Source organism: Hesperophylax consimilis, chromosome 8 (assembly GCF_061612785.1).
Source record: "Hesperophylax consimilis isolate HC1 chromosome 8, BYU_Hcon_1.0, whole genome shotgun sequence".
NCBI classification, from domain to species: Eukaryota; Metazoa; Arthropoda; class Insecta; order Trichoptera; family Limnephilidae; genus Hesperophylax; species Hesperophylax consimilis.
The window spans coordinates 33,139,733-33,161,734 of NC_142843.1; the positions used below are offsets into that span (position 1 = coordinate 33,139,733).

General features: G+C 32.6%; 1 protein-coding gene across 1 annotated transcript in view; it reads left to right on the top strand.

Annotated features, from left to right (window-relative positions):
* Window positions 1–265: 265 nt before the first annotated feature.
* Window positions 266–22,002, top strand: part of LOC149421912 (uncharacterized) — a 66,724-nt gene continuing 44,987 nt past the window's right edge. Inside the window, exon 1 of the mRNA XM_089634602.1 lies at window positions 266–610. Within this exon, the coding sequence (XP_089490728.1) occupies window positions 608–610 (3 nt within the window). The 5' untranslated portion in view covers window positions 266–607. The remainder of the gene's footprint in view (window positions 611–22,002) is intronic.

Genomic DNA, 22,002 nt, shown 5'->3' on the forward strand with positions numbered 1-22,002 from the left:
CGAAGGCAGGAAAAGTACACAGGGAGCTTTTTCACTCCCAATATAAACAACAATTAATACAGCTTGAGAATTTCGACACCGAGCACTTGACCCACTAACATATGAAATATTATTATTAATTTTGGTTTGGAGGAAATCGAAAGTATTATTTTGTTTAAAAACTTAATCTCGTTTGTTCATCCGCCCCTGGTTATCTTTCGTACAGTAAGCGACGCGAATATTGCTCACCTATCTTGCAGCTTGCCTCGCAGTTTACATTGTTAACGTCAACGCGCCGGTTGTCTCGAAGGCTAACGGCCGTTTTCAAACATCGAACGCCTCTGTGTGACAGGTGACAAGTTGTGTCAAAGTGACAGTAGGATGTTGTATTAACAATCTGACAGTTAGTGTCAATCGCGCAGGTTTTATCAATCTTGCAATTAGAATTTTTCCAATATTAGTGAAAATTTCCGATCTTCCAGTGAGGTGTTTCGTGTGCAATTATTTGCAGAATTTCAATGTTTTGAATACATTCATACTGTTATAAAGTTTGCCAGCTTGGTGTAAAACATAAAATGATCAAAATATGGTGTTTGAGTTGGAATGATTAAGTGAACATTCATCAAAGATGGTGAGTCTTAAAAACTTGTCTACATGTTTTATTTTTAAGAATTCAAACATACTTTCGATAACGCATTTATCACTGTTTATATTTCGCGTGAAATTATTAACTAAAAATGTTTACCTTTCTTCGCCAACAATCTTTATTGGGTTACACAAAAATTATCAATTTTTTTACGTGTACCAAAAACATTTATTTTAGGTACACAAAAGTATAATTAGAATAAAATAAATTAATTTGAAAATAACTTTATTTGAATATAATACATATACCAACCGGTTTCGATTCGACCTGAACCTTCTTCAAGATTTTATAAAACATAATAAATTAATTACAGAGTTACTGTATCAGGTATTGTAGAAGAGGGAGAGAGAACATCAACTTTGGAGGGGATGGTGATGAAGGGGAGGGGGAAATAATTAATAAAATAGTTTGATGTGGGTGTAGGGAAGGGGAAAATGTTTAAAAACGAAACCGGTTGGTTTATATATTATACTCAAATAAAATATTATTAAAACTAAATTATTATCTTCTATTATTCTTTCTAATGTTCAATAAACATTTTAGTGGAATCGTTTTGGTTTTATCATGAACAGTTTAAAAGATAATTATGCCTTTTAAATGCCAGAAGAATGTCTTCAAATGTCAAGACCATTGATAATACAATATTGCAGAAAGTACTAAGTGTCTTTTTGCAGTAAGAGAGCAATACAATGAAACTATCTACAACTTCTAAGAAATCTGTACAATAATATTATTAAATGTACGTTTATTTAATATACAAAGCGAGTGGCTGAGTGTGTGTGTTATGTTCCGCTGCTGTTTTGGGATTAGATAAAGAATAACTTAGATGAGCCCCTTGAGCATAAATAGAGATTTTACATAAAATGATCAAAATTAATTTTATTTATTATAACTATTTTCTCTCTAATAAAACACCCATCAAAATGACTACAAAAAAATTAATTCGTGAAAAACAAGTTTTTTTACTAAAATACAACAACAAAATGGTTTGATTAAGGATTGAATTTTCCTACCCAGAAACTGCAGTTTAAAACTCTGCCAACCTCACCGTACGCTGATCGGGTAGGGCTGACGTTTATTTCGTATATTAACTGCTTTAATGAGTGTAATGTCATCGAATGCAGAGAAATTCGCATAAATATGAGGAATATACAGGTTGTATCGGCACGTACCCGACAAACTTTAACCAGCTATTCCTTAGCATATTTGGAGTAAAAAATCTTATGTGCACTTTGCTGTCCGGTAACGTTTTTTTTTAATAAAAAAATTATTATTCATATTTTCACCATATGTCATCACTGTTTTATCCTTTGTCAAAGTTTCAAAACCCATCTGGCAATATTTTATTCGAATTCCGTTGAATAATGTACGTGTGTACCTATATTGGCGCGCTTTTACAATCACAACGAAACGGCACGGCACCATTCGTCTCATTTTTAACTATTATTATTTAGTGTGTGCGAAAGAGCGAAGACGCTTTTCGACACACTTGCTTATAACAGCTGTTGAACATGAAAAGCAATGCCAATGACAGTGATGGAGTGTGGAAATTTTTATTTTTTTTGTTTTTTAATTGAAAAAAAAAATGCTACCGGACAGCAAAGTGCCCGTACATTTTTTACTCCAAATGTGCTAAGGAATAGCTGGTTAAAGTTTGTCGGGTTAGTGCCGATACACCCTGTATATTAATGTACATATCCACTTCTGTGTACTATTTTTTGATTGCCACCAAAAGTGAACAGAATTGCCGAGTTTCAGCTCGATCGGATGTCGGAAAGTGGATTAATTTCTGCTTCGGAGATTTGCATTACTTCATTAGCGAAAACATTGAAATTAAAATAGATGTATTTTTTTAAACTTCCGATTTAGTTGTCCGGGTTAAATCTTCCCCAAAGGAAAAACTTAACCCTTCCACTCACTTTTCCACAAATGATCATCTAGTCAATCAACATTATGTAAGTGCATTATATAAGCAAAATAAATACAAAACAATACAAGAACAACACGTCAACTCACCAGAGATCAAATGGGAAAATAATTCACCGACTCCAGATATTTTCATATCAGAGGGTTCGGCTCGGTAGAACTTCTAACAGGGCCTATAAATCCTACTGATCCCTCAACATAAATATTTAAAAAATCTTTTGTTATCCTACATGTATTCAAAATGACCGACTTTTGCATCTTTATATATAATTTTTTTGATAGATCTAATACGCCTAAATTTTTGATAAGAGAGCTAGGTATAATGCCAGTAGCCGAAATAACGAATGGTAATATTTTTATAGTCTGAGAATGCCAAATTCTTTTTATTTCATTTCCTAAATCTGTGAATTTTCTTATTTTTTCACTAAGAGATTTTTGAATATTACATGAATTTGGAATAGCGACATCAATGATATAAGTTATTTTTTTAATTTTGTCATGTAAAACTATATCGGGTCTATTATGACTAATCGCTCGGTCTGTTAGTATAGTTTTATCATAATATATTTTATAAAATTCGTTTTCTAAAAATGAATTTGGTTCGTATTCATAATATGGTACTACATTACGGCAGTCAATCAAGTTATGTTTAATTACCAAATTTTGGTGAATTATTTTTAAAACTTGATTGTGCCTAAATGTATACTCGGACGGTGTTAATATAGAACATCCCGATATAATATGTTCTATAGTTTCCGGAAAAGCCAAACATTTTCTACACAAATCATCAATTTGATTTGTATCTTTGATTATATGCTTTCTATAATTTTTAGTATTAATGACTCTATCCTGAATGGCAAGCATAAATCCTTCTATTTCTGCGCTCAACTCTCCAATACTCAACCATTTGTTTGACGAAATTTTGTCAACATACGTTTGGTTGAGATAATTGAAGTGTTTTGCGTGTAAAATTTTATTTGACCAGGAATCTAATAATTCCTGGTTGGGATTTATAAAAATGTTGGCATTCTCATCGTATAAATTTAAAGGTGTAATATTTCTATCTGCCTTGCAAATTATTTTGTGCATTTCTGAGCTATGAGCTTTCCTATGGGAAAAAAGTTCTTAGCATTTCTACCCGATTATGTTTCAAAGAAGTTATTTTGACTATACCTCTACCTCCTAAATTTCTAGGTAAATTAACTCGTTCTATAGCTGAATTTGGATGATGGCAATTAAAATTTGTTAGCGTAGTTCTAATTAATCTTTCTAAGTTATCTAAATCTGTATTAGACCATTTAATTATGCCAAATGAGTACGTCAATAGAGGTATTGCCCAAGTATTTATTGCTTTTACTAAATTTTTAGCAGATAGATTGCATTTTAAAATTTTCCTGATCCTTGTTTGAAATTTAATCCTAATATAAAAGGAATATTAAAAGGAATATTATTATCGAAATTCATTTCATTCATCAATCTTATTTTCCCTTTAATAAAGCACCCGTGACAATGGGTTGGATTGTAACTCTTTAGAAATTCATTTCATTCATAAATCTTATTAAATCTTAATATTAAATCTTATTAAATCTTAATTTTAAATCTTATTAAATCTTTTCACTTCAACAAAGCACCGGTGACAGTGGATTGGATTGTAACTCTTTAGAAATTCACATTCAAATAGTGATGAAAATCGACAATTTGAATTATCCAGAATTCTGCCCAATATTTCGACTTTGTCGTGCAGGGGATACCGCTAAGAGCTCGTTGTAGCCCCTCTCTCTTTCTCAAATAACATGACGTATATTACGGTGAGTTCACTGCTGCAAGTACCCACGTAAATGACGGAAAGATCATCAAAATGACAATTCAACGTACCTTTAAAAAGTGATTTAAATTGATGAAAAGTGGTGAGAAAAAAAATAGGTTAAATAGGTGTTAGGTTTGAATGTCAGTATTTTTTCATAGTTTTAATGACTTTATAACCCTAAGGTGTGTTGAATTGTCATTGTGTTGAGTTATCATGCAACCAAAGTTATTATTATTTAAATATTTTATACATGTTAAGAAGTAAGCTTACCCAGAAATCTATAAAATATAATGTGTTTATTAAAATTATTAGATATTCAACTACGTACTTAATTTTTTGTTTATTTCCCTGACTCACCGACAGGTATGATATCACTTTTGGCGAAACGACGATTACAAACACAGAACAGTAAATCTCTGGAAGTAGGTATTGTGATACGTTATGACTTGAAATAAATCTGTTTTCGCCTAATTAAATAAGACCTTTCAATTCCCAATGCCTATATTAAACCTGCCGAGCGCTCGGTTGATTTGATCAGTACAGTCAGTACTCGGCCTAGTAGAGGGCGAGTGATTCTAGGCGAGACAGTAGATAAAAGCAAGGCCCAATGACTCGGTCGAGTAAGTACCCCCCCCCCCCCTTCCCACCAGCATAATCAACTCGGCGCTTTGCTCGCTCTCCACTCGGTCTTTGCGATCAACCGAGTTAGTCAAGGAAACAAAAAAAATCATAATTTAAAACATTTGAGTGTGTTACTTTTCCCTTTTTCCTTCATCGCAAAACTATGTTAAAACCACTTTAAACTAATCCCAATTAACCGACTCGTCCACAGTTTCTTCAACATGTGATCACCTGAACTCTCCAATAAGTTGGTTGGCCGAGTAACAAAGCGAGTGACTCGACCAAGCACTAAGCAGGTGTAATTCGGCCTTGAACTCGAAACAAGCCAATGCATTTGAAACATGGAATAAAGAAGAACATAATAAATGTCTCCCAGGCGTATTTCGTTAGCCAAAAGTCTGACCATTCTCTGCTTAAATTTCACATGCAGAACTGCCCGGTATTTATGAAATTCAAAAGGGATTTTTAATTGTTTTTTTTTTTTAAATATTTTATTTTATTTTTTGTTAACTAGATAAAGCACCCGGCATTGCTCGGGCTTTATTCTTCTTTAAGGGATGGGAAAGGGTGATGGGATGGTTTTTCGAATTCTCATGTAGACAGAAACCTTCCCTTTGTTTTGATTTTCCAAAAAACTAAACTTCATCAATATCGAAATAAAAGTGTAGATTTGTATAAAAAAACAATCCTACAGACTTTATTCTTACGCATGAAGAAGATAAACCGATAGATTTTAAAACATTACAAAATTTATAATTTTTAATTAAGGTAATTACTAATTATATTAATATACCTACATACATTTATTATATGGTGTCATGATAACCGCTTGCAACTTAACATAAGCAAATGTCAAATTATGAGGTTTTATCGAATAAAGACTCCAATATTTTTTGATTATACCATTAACAATGTGTCGTTAGTATTTAACGGAAATTAACGACTTAGGTATTTGGTTTGACACGAAACTCAACTTTATCAAGCATATCGAAATAATAACCAATAAAGCTTTGAAAATGTTGGGTTTTATTTAAAGGGTATCTAGTGATTTCAAAAATGTAAATACTGTAAAAACATTATATATGTCACTAGTAAGGAGTCATATAGAATACAATTCTACGGTTTGGTCCCCAAACTATGAGGTTCATTCTCATGCGATTGAAAGAATACAAAATAATTTTTTTAAATTTGTTAATTTTAAAATGGGCATTCCTAGAGAATGCCTAAATTACGATAACGTACCCTGTTCATTAAATTTAATAAAATTATCTGATCGTAGAATCATTTCCGATTTAACCTGTTTGTATAAAATCATTAATTCAATGTTTGATGCCCCTGATTTATTATATGTAATATCTTTTCATACTTTTTTTGTAGAGGTCAGTAACAAGCCAGTACCTACCGTATTTAATTCCGTATTAATTCTAAATCAATGTCCCAATATCACACTCCTATCCGACGGATTTAACAGCTAGGAAAAAATACTATGATGTTGATATATTTAATACATCAATTTCAATATATAAGCATACCTTATTGAATTTTTGTTATTTGTTTTTGGGGTGTTATGCCGTGTTGCGCTAACTCCTTCTTTAGGACAACATTGCAGTGTCCATCATCAGGGCAGATCTGTTATTTGAGGGTGTGAAAATCTTAAATCATATTATACCTTACTGAAGTTTTTTTCATCAAGTAGTTGGATGTTTTAATAAAGGTATTTAATTTGACTAACACATAATAATTTTATCAACAAAGCAAATAAATATATTTTGGATTTCTTATGTTTTGTGCCTCAATGCTGTGTGGATCAAGTTCAGTGATATTTTGACTTTATATTTATTTTTGTGCAATTTTTTTAAATAGTCGTTTCCTGCACTATTTGCGTGTACAATTTCGTATATATATATATATATATATATATATATATATATATATATATATATATATATATATATATATATATATATATTAGGGTGTCCCAGGACATAAGGAAGATTTTTTTTTTCATGAATTTAAATATGCATACCCTCTTATTTTATTCCATTTGATTCCAATAACTCATATAATAAATATTATTTTGATTAAACACCGGCAACCCGTGCCGACTTGATGCCAAACATATGGTACAGAGTTAATATGGAAAGATTTTCAACTTTCATTTTTTACGGTTAAATAAAATTTAAAAATGCACAAATGTTCAATTCTGTAATATTTTATATTTAAAAATGGTTTATTGATTAAATTTTTTCTTCATAGTTTGTTTTTTAAGGTCAGGATAAATCTTCCGGTGTTCCTGAACGCATCGTAACATAAATTATTTTTGTTCCTCTTCGACCGTGAGATCAAGCCATGAAAATCTTGCATTAACTTAACAGTTCTTTCTGCTGTATCATTCACTACCATCAGCGGCGACACCTTCTTTCTGACTTCTTGATACGAAGCATTATTTGACCACATCGTAGGGAATTCGTTAAGAAAACTGGCATCTGTTTTCAGACGATCAAACAAATACTTGCTCTTGACGGAAATGAAGTCGTAAATATTTTTCTCTGAAACAAAAGTCACTAAATTATGATATGAACAAAAACCTCAATACAAAACATAATTTAAACTACTTAATAAACTTACCATACAATTTACCATCAAGATCTTCCTTCGATGGGATGTAAAGTTTGTCATGGGTTGATAATTTTTTTTTTTTGATATTTCGAGCATTTTTATTTTATTTGTTTGATCCACAGCGTCCTCAAACAGCGACAAAATAGATCCTTTATCGGTCAAATACCACAACTGCTTACTGAACAGAAATAAAGCTGCCATTGAGATGTTTTCATCGATTTTTTCTTAAGCCTTCATCGATTTCAAAAAGCACAAGTCCTGGTAGGGTGCTTTAACTGCTATGATGCATTGTAACCATGGCTTGACATAGGATGTTACTATGAACAGGCAAACGTCTAAAAGTGCCGCCTTATCCTTACCGGTAATTTTAAATTGCGCACAAATTAATGATATTTTCAAGGAATAAAGCGCCTTTGCCATCCATCGAGCTCCTGGAGGACGAATCTTAAATTTTCTCGCTGTATCTCCTCCTGAAACTATCACACAGAGCTCTAAAAACTCTCAATAGTCATCTCCAAGTATTTTTGTTGTCAGTGCAGTACGGTAAAAGTCAAGCATATCATCGATTTCGGAAGCGGTTAGGTGCAATGTGAGATTTTCTCTGTAGCACTGAATTTTATCGGGATCAACATTTTTACAGTTATCTCGAAACTTTTTGAAGAGTGGGATGTCAGGGCTTGTAGTCACTTGCCTGATTTTTACTTCAAACTCAGCTTTAAAAAACCAACTATGGCTATATTTGGTATATATTGACAGTTAAATTCACTTTCCGGATATTGTAGAACAAAACTTCAAGAACTTGTCCGTTAGATGGCCGTTTAGAACCCGATATTTGGTGTTTTACGACTCCTATTAAAAATATACTCTTTTTAGAAGTGCGTAAATCTAACAAAATCTTGCCTGAACGAGTGATTTTCGTTTACTAACAAAATAGCAAGTTACTACAAGCTCATCAACACGTTTGCTCGCTGGCGTCTTAATGTAGGTACTGACATCTTTCGATGCAAATCGGCACGGGTTGCAGTTGTCCAAAGTAAACGAAATTTTTTTTATAAGTGTTTTGTCATAATTAAAACAAAATTAGAGGGTATGCGTTCAAAAATAACAACTTTAATTTTTTTGGGACACCCTAATATATATATACGAAATAATATATATATATATATATATATATAAATATGTATGTAAAAGTCTTAATAGGCGTAAAATAAATAATTATTATAAAGCAGAATTGTAAAATAAGTAGGTACCTACCTACTATGGGACGTCCATATACGATGTCAGAGAAGTCTAATAAAAAAGAGCAACATATTGTTTAAAAACTTAAAACTGAATAACATAACATACACTTAATGTATTTTTTTTACATTAACCCCATACATGTCATCTTTGGGGATGCTGTGTAGGAGGTTGTTTAAAGGAAAGGACGGAGAGGTTCTGGGAAGGAAAAACGTATGAGGGATGGTTAGAGATTAGTGTGTCCTAGAGTGACGGAGGTATATATCCCTCGCGCTGCGGTATCAGGCGATGAGTTGAGAGAGACCAGTTAGAGAGGACAAAGGGTCCCCAAACCAGCTTCTCCCGATGCGGCACGTCACGCAGCTGGTGGGCAGGAGCATCCTGAACACACCTCACCCGATGAACCCGGTCACCCCTGCTAAATCAACAAACGTAGCGAATACATGGGATGACATATGGCAGAAATGTTGGTTATCCAATAAATAATTCTGGGCGGCGGTTTATTTACTACACTACTTATATACATTGTAATATAATTTTTTTGAAAATGTAGTGACATTAATTTTTTTAATATATTTATAAAAAATTCTACTGAAATAAGGGAAATAATATTATACCTTACTTCGGGCACACAGAAACGCCCACAACACTTCATTTATCGATCACTTCCGTGAATGCAAATCAAAAACATTATTGTTCATTTAATTTTGGATTGGAAACCTAGATATGCAATTTCAATCATTCTTAAGTGATAACATTATTTATGTGTATAGGTTTAAGTGCTGTTGTATTATAGCCATAACGGCCGCGTTATTAAGAAAACAACAAAGAAATGTAACTTAAGTACGCCAGTATTTTTCTTGCTATTTATTTTCACTGAAATCAGAAATGAAATATGCATATGATATAACCTGATTAACACGCAAACGAAATTGATTCGCGCTTCAGAACAATCGTAATGTTTACGGTGGTTCCATGAACAAAAAGTAGTTTATTTTCTACAACCGGCGCAAACCAATGAACAATCACGGGATTGCCTAAATTCTCTACACATCAGTTCCAATGTTCAAAATGACAATAAATATCATTTTATATTAAGGCGATGCCATACGAAGTAATGCAAAATCTTGTGTTTTTGGTTTGAAAATTTGGTCGCCTAGAAATGTTTCAGATTCTTTAATTAAATACTGCGAGTAGAATACATCTTGAACTTTGAAATAATCGAGTATTTTTATATAAATCTTTTTATAAGCCCAGAAAAAAATAATGGATAGGCCCATTAAAACTTCTTTTAAGATCAAAATCTCGTACTTACGAACCCATTTTCAGTTATCATTTTATTGTATAGTTTGGAAAATTAAGTTATTTATAAAATGATCGGAAAATTTTTTAATATTATGCCTGAACATTCACAAAATAAAATAAAAGGCACTTTTTGGCCATGTTTTTTTCTTGCATAAATCAAAACAGGCAGATGGTGTTAAGCGGGAATTTAAACCTTATCGCCATCTACGTAAGGGTTGTTATCGATAGCGGCTCAATTTAAAATATTACACGACGTAGTGCATCGCCTTGAAATATTATATTATCGTTATGTACTTTAAACATGGTCTAAATTTAGCACCTACTCAGTTGAAATTTTGAAAATTACGCTTATATTCAAAACAAATCATAGTTCATTGAACCGAAATTAGTGTTATTCATTTTTAATGATGATTTTATCATCCAAATATAGTACGTCTACTTAATGCATACTTACACACCCGTTAAGCGTTTTATGGTGATATCGGCATTACGGCTTCACTATAATACCTATGCCTCGGCGTCCGTGGTTATAAGCGTTTCACTTGTTGTACGCGTTGGTTAATCGCTCAGTACCTTCAGCTAATTCTGTAAATCCCCTATTTGCAATCAACTGTCCTCAATTCGGTGAATTGTAGTATTTTTTAAAATAAAGAAAAATGTATTGCAGATATCACTAAGATAATGTTTTTTTCCATGAACACTCTATCAGAATTCAAAATGGTGAAATGGTAATGTGTCTTCCATCTGATATTTTTTCTAACCACAAACCAATATTTTTTCTTAACGTTTGTTTGAGAAAGCCAAACAAAATTTAAATAACATTTTTTTCCATTATTTTTTGATCTGCATAAGTGGATAGCATAATTTGTCAATGGAATTTCTTGGTTAGTATAATCAGTGATCAGTTCACCTAACCTAACCTAACCTTAGCTATCCTTACCTAACCTAACCTAACCTAAGTAAACAGATTACAAAAACCTGACGCGGTACTCTCAACCAAAAAAATTACCCGTAAATTACACGTGAACCGCGCAATCAAATAACCCCCGGCATTCCCAATATCTATTGACTTTTAAAATTTCACACAACTCACGGTATTTAGTAAACTTTTTGAGAGAATTGTCTACGATCAAATTTACACAACAATTGTTCGTAATATACAAAACCAACAACACGGATTTCTTCAAAAAAGATCAGTACTAACAAACTTGGTAATTTTTACGGAATATTTAACGTGCAATATGGACAATAGAAACCAAGTAGATGTAATCTACACTGATTACTCTAAGGCCTTCGATAAGGTAAACCATTTCATTCTAATTCAAAAATTAAAACAATTAGGCATCCATGGTGACTTACTCCGGTGGCTCATTTCATACGTTTGGAGTAGACTTCAAAGTGTCTTAGTTGAGGGAACAAAGTCCAGCTTCTTCTCTGTGCCCTCCGGTGTACCTCAAGGTTCTCATTTAGGCCCATTATTATTTAATGTGTATATATACGATATTCACAAATGTTTTTTTACATGCTAATTACCTAGCATATGCAGATGATAAAAAAATATACTTAGTTATTAAATCAATCAACGACTGCATTAAACTTCAAGAGGACCTCAATCGTCTCTTTGTCTATTGCGAATTAAACAAACTTGTTATTAACATCGCAAAGTGCAATAAATTAACATTTACACGTAATAAAAATAAAATATCCTTTGTATACACACTAAACGGCACACACATCAATGAAATAAAATATATCAGGGACCTTGGGGTAACACTGGACGTTAAATTAAACTTTATCCAACACACTGATGACATCATTAACAAAGCCAATAAAATGCTGGGATTTATAATTCGAATAGCAAAACCCTTCCACAACATAAACAGTCTATATTCCCTTTACACCTCATATATTCGCCCGCACCTGGAACACTGTACGCCGATCTGGACTCCTTTATACCAAGCCCATATCGAAAGAATAGAAAGAATTAAAAAAAAAACTATAAACTAAACTTTCACTTCTCAAATTATACCGAATCCATTAAATTTCATAATTTTAACTCCCTCCAAACATGACGTCTAATTTTTGATCAAATCTTATTATTTAAAATCCTAAACAATTGTCTGGACTTATCAGAACTTACCAATTTAATAAATCTTCATATTCCGTCTGGATCAACCCGACAATCTGATTTATTTTATCTACCCTCGTGTAGAACAAACATTCGAAAAAATTCCCCGATTCCTCGTATATGTGCATAATATAATACAAAATTTTACAGCATTGACATTTTTGGAAATAACCTAAAGAAATATCGATATGAAGTAATGCGTACGATCGATTATTAATATGAGAGTATGGAATGTATCGGCAGCATCTCCTATCTTCTTTCTATATTCCTCTTCCTCTCCCCTTCCTTTAACACCAAATTAATTTTTAGATACTTCATTTCTAATGCACTTTAACATAAGAAACTTCTGTGGCTTGACTTCAGTTAACTTGTATATTTATCTCGTATATTATATAAAAGCTTTTTGTTTCTTACAAAATAAATAAATAAATAAACATATTTCTAAATTTTAAATATTGAAGACAATATTAGTGATTTCTAAACGAAAATCTGAAACAGAAAAATCAGAAAAGGAAACGGTCACATCTGGGACTCGAACCCAGGACCCTTGTCTTTCCGTGACAGTGCTCTACCAACTGAGCTAATGGGACCCTATTCCCCTCGGTCACTTTTAACTGTATCATACTTCGAATAAGAACTACTAACATTGTCTTCATTTTTTCACCGCACATTTTTATTGGCAACTATCTTTATGTATGATCGCAAGATTCAACCCGAACTAAATGCAATCCAGACATCGTCTTTTTAGATAAACCTATCTTATTTTTAATTTTTATGTGCGACATCTGTTGACTTTTCTGCAAGTCTAGAATGAATATTTATTTTTCGGAATGACTTTATTGAGTAAAACCTCAAATTGTAATATTTAAATATTGAAGACAATATTAGTGATTTCTAAACGAAAATCTACCCAGTCCCAGATGTGACCGTTTCCTTTTCTGATTTTTCTGTTTCAAATTTTCGTTTAGAAATCACTAATATTGTCTTCAATATTTAAATATTACAATTTGAGGTTTTACTCAATAAAGTCATTCCGAAAAATAAACATATTTCTCTTTAACTCTTTAAGTTTCAAAAAGAAAAGTTATTTTTAAAGATAGTATATATAAATTTGTAATGCCAAACGGTAATTATATGAAATTCCATATATTCTATAATTCAGCTGTAAGCTCCGAAAATTATAAAAAAACAAGTTTTGTTCTGTTATTTAATATGTTATAGGTATGGAAAAATTAACAGTGTATCTTTAAATACAACTAAAGGATTTTTCGAGAGATTTTTGCTCTATTTCAAACGTGTATTGCATCGCTGCATTATTATCGATTTTTTTAATAAAGCGCGCTCACTCTAACATTCCTATTTACATATCTCCCTTTCAAACTATCTTTGAACGCTTACTATGGGGCCTTAAGCCAAATACTAATTGGATGGTACCCAGATTTATTTCGTACCAACTGCTGTAATTTTTTATAATTTCATCCGATTTCAGAGAAATGCATGTGTGCGCACGTGTATGTGCTTAGTAAAAGGTATTTTCGACAGCGAGTATATCTGCCGAGTTTCAGCTCGATCGGATTTCGGGATGTGGGTTAATATCCACTTCCAAGATTCCATTCATAGATTAATCAAATTATTTAAAACAAAATCTAATTTCAATTATATTGAAGTTGAAAAAAGTTTCTGTTCAGCATAGTGAATATTTCATGTCACGTCCAATACGCGGGCCCGACGTTACAATCTGTATGTAAGAACATAGAGTCAATACAATAAATAGTAGGTAATATTAATAGCCTAGGTCAGGGATTCCCAACCCCGTGCCCGCGGGCACCGTGGCGCCCGCGGAACTATTGGTATGTGTCCGCCATTATTCGACAGCGAAATAATTTTTTCATGAACATTAATTAAAAATGTGAATAATTTTTATTTATTTGTTAGAGTTTTATATTTTTGAGTGCCTAGGTTTATTAAATACGTTCGTATGTTTGCGATATTGTATGTATGAGTGGTTCCTTTGCTGACAGTACTTGTCGCAACCTGTCTAGCGGCGAGCCAGACTGCACTCTTGACGATAGCCTTGAACGGAGAGTTCTATTTACACATCACTCCTTGTACACGCAGAAAACCCGAAGTGAACGAACGCCACGAACTGAGCGGATGAACGCCGAAGGCGCCAAAACACATGGCACATGACTCTGCCAGCACTGTCTGTCAGTGAAAGCAATACGCATGACCCCGACAGCCAAACTGACAGTAGTCACGTGCTTGTACCGTCCCGATCGGTTCGGCGATCATCGGCTCACTTCGGGTTTTCGGCGTGTACAAGGAGTGATGTGCAAATAGCATTCCCCGCCTGGAACCGCGTTGTTGTCATTTTGATTGCGATTGCTGCCCCGAGTTTGTCGATTAAAAATAGGTGGTGCCCGCCACCCTACCGATATTTTAGAATGTGCTTTAGAGTATAAAAAGGTTGGGAACCCCTGGTCTAGGTGATGTAAAACTTTCATTTCATCGTAACAATGCTTACGTTCAACGAAGCAATACGAAATTATAAGGAAAAGTAGTCGGTCGCCGTCTCCACGTGCATGTCTTCAATGTCCATGCATTGTTCTTCGCAAGTAGATAACTACACAATTGTCATCTAGTAAATCATCATGTCCATATGCCAAGTTGGAAGAAGAGATTGACACACCAGAATAGGAATTAAATATACTCCTTTCGATTGTCGGTGCATGCGTGATATGAAATATTCCTACGTATTCCTGCGTAATGCGTAGAATTATTCATGTTCAATTAACTTTTGATTTGTAACTGATAAGTATTATTATTTTTTTATTCATTTAAAAAAATTACAGCGGATACATTTTTACTGTTTTCCGCCTGCTATGCTAGGGATGCCCTGTGTTATGGCGAGAAAAGCTTACAGATTGAAAATTTTCATAATATGCATAATAATTGTTAGTAAATTATACAATTCCGATTTAATTAATATTTCATATGATAATATATATTTAAATAATAAAAAATTGGAAAGTTTAATATTTTTTATGATAATTTAAGACAATTGCATAAAGAATGTGAGAGATGTATGAAAGAAGATTAGAGGGTTAGAGATTAGTTAATTTATGATTAAAATGTATTGCAGTAAATAGTCGCCTGTAATATCAATAAAAATTAAGCCTCATTTTTAGTGTCAGTGCCATCCAAATTTTTCTTAAAAAAATGATAACTCCTTCATTTGTACACGCAATTGCTTCATATGAAATTTTATAGCATAGTAATAAAATATTGCAATAATTAGTCGCCTGTAATATCAATAAAAAATGAAAATATCTCCCACGTAAAAAAAATGCCGCCGATGGGAATTAAACCCGCGCCTTCTGATGTCCGGTCAGACGCTCTGGACCACTGAGCCACGTCGGCTTATTTCCAACCCGCCAAATAATTCAATATGTACTAGTACTTACTAAATCAACAATTACTGCTTATTTTATTTTTTCCACCTGTAAATAACAAACTTTTTGTTTGTAGGAAAGGCTTTGTTAGTGCTAAATTCTCACTAGATGGCGCCGAGACATACTATTACAGGCGACTAATTATTGCTTATAATAATTTATTATCCTTTGTGCTATGCGTAAAGACCTTGACTTATAAACAATAGTTTATCATTAAAAAAATAATAATATTTGACAAGTCAAAATATTTCACCAAGAAATGTAGATGTAATCATGGAGTTATTTTAAGAAATCATACCAAACAAGCGAAAAAGTAGGTAAATTTTTTTTTATAAATTAATAGTTCTTTATTTGAAATGTATATTTGTTTATCAAACGAACCAATGAACCTAATATAATATTAATTAATAAAGTATGACAAATTATTTACTCCCCACTTCTAAGTAGGTACCCCACAAAATAAGACATCTATTATCACAATTATTTTATCAGTAAATCAGTTTAGCCGGTAATAAATCATTTTAGACATCATAAAATTTAAATTGGGAGGGGGTACATTTGAATCATATAAATAAGTCGTCTAAACGTAGTTTAAAAATGGCCCTAAAAGCCGAAACAGCTGCAACAATAACAAAAACCAAAATACTTGCAGAACTTGATAATAATATTATTAAATTTGATGTATATTGAGTGGCTAGGTCATGTGGAGAGAATGACCGAGCATCAAGAACCAAAGTCCCTGCTGAGCTCAAGACCGATAGGGAGAAGGAGCCTGGGAAGGCCAAGGTTAAGATGGAGCGACAACGTCCTCAAAGATTTGTCTGCCTTGGAGCTTCGAAAGTGGAGAGAGCTGGCGCGGGACCGAGATGAGTGGAGGAAGACTCTTGAGGAGGCCAAGACCCACCAGGGGTTGTAGAGCCAAAAGTGATGATGATGATGATGATGTATATTGAGTTTTAAAAAAAAAATATTTAGTTCTACGAATTAAACACAAAAACAATTAATAATGTATTTGTTTTGTTGTCTTGTCTGAAAGATGGTTACTTGAATAAGTAAATCAAATGATGGTACGCTAATTAGACAACGCACTTAGTTTCACTGAACTAGGTCCAGTGGACATACTTGAGTGGGCAGTTAATGCAGCTATTTCATTCGTACACTGAGTATAACGTTTCTCGTATTTTTTATAATTCATTGTGTAAATATCGTAATTTTTCAAGTTTACTAACATCTGGTTAAAGCTTAAGAACTATTTCTTTTATTGAATTATCTAAGGAAGTTACTTAGAAAATATGTTCAATACAAGTTGACACAACCTGTGCTGTGACTGATATCTGTTACAAAACGTTATGTCTAATCTCAAACTACCGCTACTTTCTAGCCGGAGAACTAGTAATGATATTCTTATACTTTTATTTTACAGAATAACTTGTCAGACTGCTCTCAAATGTTAAATGTTATAAATATCCGTGTTCCTGTAAAATCTACTCGACTCCACCACCTTTTCCACTGTGACAACTATAGCACTAACTATTCATACCATTCTTCAGCGCGATTTCATCTAACTGCCAATACATATACCTACAGACCTTTTCCACTGTGACAACTTTAACAGTAACTATTTATATCATTCTTCAGCGCAATTTAACCTAACTGCCAATACATATACAGACCTTTTCCATATATTTGAAACCTCTTCGTCTTATATCAAAGCAAAAATAATTAGTAGTAAATTAATATTTCTATATTTTGTTGGTAAAATAAATATTTATTGCACTGAAAAGAATAGTATGTCGGTACCTACTTATATGTTATTTCTGTATGATGTTTGTAAATTATCGATATGTATCATGTTTGTAATATGAAAAGTATTTATTGTATTGATATGTATTATATGTGTGTAAAGGGCCGGCCGTGAGCCAAAAGGCGCCTGCCGTGAATAATATTTTAGCTCCCTTTGTCGAAACCATAACACGCCTAGAAAGGTGATCACTGTAATTTATTATATTCGGATGATTTGTATTTTTGTGTAGTGTCGCTTTTATGAAAAGTAATTTTAAGGCCATTCGTTAGGACTGTTAGATGTTAGGTATTATCAGCACCTTGGCGCTTTGTCAATTCGGCGCCCGGAGCGGACTGCTTCAAATGCGCCCGCGTGAGAAGGCTCTGTGTGTGTACCTTTCTGTATAATGTTTGTAAATTTTCAACATGTATCATGATTGTAAAATGATAATTGTTTATTGTATTGATATGTATTGAAAGCTTATATCTTCTAATATGTTAATTCAGTATAATTTTTCAACGTGTTTTATGTTTATCAAAGTTTAAGGTGCGTACAATAAATAAATTAATGAGTAGATATCTACTTTTGAAAGGCAATGATCCTGAGGCAAATTTTTTAATACTTTCATTTTTATATCCTTTGATTTACACGGGTCTGCGGTAGTATGTAATACAAATACAAAACAATATTTTATGACATTAGTACCCAAAGAAATTACTAGACGTAAGTATTCTCGTAATGTTTATTGAAATAATTAAAAACGAATTTGTATTAGAAAGCTATATACTATCACTTATAAATTAATATATTCTATTACTATCGCATAATTCGCGAAATTGCCTTCGTAAATTAATATACATGAATGTACGAATTACTTTCGTGAAAAGTGAATTAGGTTCGCTGAAATCCAATAAGTACCCACTTAAAAATAATGAAATGCAAATAAATAATTAGTTTTTTTTTGTTTTTCAACGTAAATATGAGTTAGATACGCAATTAATGCTCTTTTTAGTTATCATTCTGAACGCATATTTTAAATTTACTCTAAAATCAGAAAATCACAAACCAGTGAGCTCTGGTAGGCCATTCCGGTTTTACTTAAGGATAAGGATTTGTCCTTAACCTAGTTTATTCCTTTTTTGCTTTATAAATTTGCTACGGATAATATTTGTGGTTAACCTACTTCATCCCTTTGTTTTCCCTGTCAAAAGTCTTTAATTCGCTTCTTAAGGATAAGGATTTGTCCTTAACCTAGTTTACTGTTCTTTTTTTCATTTCGCTGTCCTAAGTGGTTAATTCGCTAGGGATAAGGATTTGTGGTTAATCTTGTTTATTATTTTTGCTGTCAAAATTAGCCGTGAAGAGTCGTTAATTTTAAGGTTAACGTCAATTCCTGTAGAACCGGAATAGACCTATGGAGTCAATTTTAAAAGCTATTTATGACTCTAGATTAATGCAACTGTGTAGGTACTTTCATTTTACGAATTTCGAAATGCAAATAAAATGACAGAACACTTGTTTATTTCATGCAATAAAATTATTTTCATGAATAAATAAATCTTTCATGGTGTGGATCTGTGTGGATTGTCTGGCCAAGCTTATTAATAGATAGTAACATTAGAGTTAGTAAAAAATAGGTGTATTTAAAGGATAATAGATTCAAACAATTTGCAATACTTGCAGTGATATTAATTCCTTTTTTTAAAGTCAACATCTTTTGCTGAGATTTCTTAAGAATTTCTCTTTACAAGAAACTAGATTCGCTTGTTTTCTTTTAATTTCACTAGCCACTCTTGTACGTATCAATGTAACATGACAAGTTCAACTTGTTTACTAAAACGCCTTATTTTGTAACAACATTATTTGGTATTACCTTTTCAATTGTTTTATTATTTAAGTGTCATAAGAATGACTTCACAATATATCTAGATTTGCTGTTGTCTCACAAAATTAAGATGAAATATGGCAAGTAGGCAAAATTCTTATGTTTCCAGTAAATTCTTAATTCAAACTTTATTCATGCATTACAAATATAGACATGAAAAAATATATATGTGCATTAAAGAAATAAACATTAGTACCAGGTGGCGTTTCGTATTCAAATGTTGCGTGGAACTGAGAACATGCCTTGGTGCCTGGCGGATTTTGAGGTGTCAAGTGATTAAGTCAGTGCCATGCCATAATAGAGCAAAGAAAGTTTGCAAACGGCGGTGATTGTTGATACTCAATGTTACTGCTGATGTGTGTGATGTTTTACCGCAAGCATATATAAAAAGAGTGATTATAATATTTTAAACACTCACATTTACTTAGCAATGGCAGTGACTTTGTAATTTGGTGGTCGCGTCTAGTCGACCTATGCTCTAGTCAACCTTGCATTTTCTCTAACGTCACATAAAATCTTAGGGAAGCAAACAATTGTTTTATTTATAATAATCGATAATAATAAGAAATTTGTGTCTATTTATAAATGATATGTTATTCCTTGGCTTTTAGTAGTTTGCGGAGAAATTACAAATTACAACACTTTCTAATTACACGAGGGAGCATTTTGGCACTTTTTAGAGGCAATTTACTAGTAGTAGCTCATGCGGCATACGACCTTACATGAAGCGTGATAGCTTAGTACTAAAACTATGAAATCAAAAGCACTACTATTGACGTAATTTTTTACTCACTAGTTTCAGATTTCTGCAGCGCGTCTATAAACAGTGGTGTTGGTCGTACAGATTAGCGATGGGCGGAATCGATGAATCATCGATAGTTTACTCGATCTTTTTTACCATTCGAAATATCTCGATTCATTGTCAGAATTAATTCGAATGCAACTCCGAGACAATCGTTTTGAAACGTCATCGAAAGTCGTCGCTGTGATTGGTCAGAAATAATCGATGCCAGCCAAGCGTTGTGATTGGTCAGAATTAATTCGAATGCACGGTCCGAAATAATCGTTTTCAAATGTCATCGAAAGTGGAATCGAGACAATCGCTCTGAAATGTCAGAAATCATTCGAATGTTCAGTCCGAGATAATCGTTTTCAAACTGTCAGGATTCGTTCGAAAACGCAAATCGATTCTCACATTCGATAGGTTATATTTCGAGATGTCAAAATATCTCAGATTGCTTGACAAACGAAGTATATTGTTGGCTGCCTACTGAAGCATGTTGATGTTATAATCAACCTCGTGTGTGAATTGTAAATTATGAATTAATACTTTTAGGTGACGATTTACGTTTCCAGTAGGTATAGTTTATGTGTAAAAGATTTTCATGGTGATAGTTTTTCACAATTGAAGGTTTAATACCTACCTATGTTATTTTTAGGTCTATGTATCATCTATTCGGGACATTTGGGTAGTGTATATTTAAAATAAAATAAACCAATAACTTAGCAAACACCATTTTTATATTTAATGCTGATCGGGTTTCACTACAACCGTAGCTTCTTCGGGCAGTATACAATATTCAGTATATATTAAACTCAAGTGACATGTGTTCGTTTATATAAACATAATATATCTGCTACCTATGCTACGAACAAATATATTTAATTTATTTGAAATTAACATGAATGAAATTAACATCGGTGTCTCTTAGTTAGTAATTAAAATGAAACGCTTTCTGTAGTAAAATAACTTTATTTACTTAATAATAATTTGTGAATTGCATACAAATTACAAATGAATGAATGGTTTGTTTTGGGTTCTAGTAGGCGCCTACAACGTACATGAGATTTAGAGGTTATTTTTAACAAAACGGCATATAATTATTATCTTATTAGGTACATTATAAATATTATTAATGGGAATTTGTACCTACTGGCTACACTAAGTAGCTATTCAGCAGGAGCTTACAATATTATATAAAACAGATATCAAAGTACAGAAAATGAAAATTACAGCACAATAATAATGTACATAAAAATATTTTTCTTTGTACTTAAAAAACTTGTATAATAATTTATTTTAACTGTACGTATGTAGATATTCGAATCTTATTAATTATTTATAAAAATGTTAATTGCATATGCATACATATTTGAAATTCATGGCTAACAGGAATAGTACTAATGTTGCTAGCAGACAACAAGGGAATCATTGCCAGGAATGAAAATTAGTGATTGAAATTTCGCTAGTACCTGCTTACCAAAAATATTGCCATACTAATGAAAATAAATTACAACCGGAATATGCAAACAATTTTTTTTACGATAGGAATAGTCTTGATATTCGAGTTTCTATTTTCGAATCCTACCCCCCCCCCCCCCCCGACGGTAAAATTTTTGCCCCTGTCCGTAGCTATTGCTCCCGCACTCCGAGCGAATCGAATGGATCATTCGATTCTTTTGATGTTTCGGTTAAAAAAAATCGATTATATAAATATTTCGATCATTCCCATCACTAGTACAGATGAGTTCAGAATGAACCACTACGAACAATGCTTGGAAATTTGTGCGATGTGATGTTTGTGTTTATTTTCCTTTCTAATGTATAATTT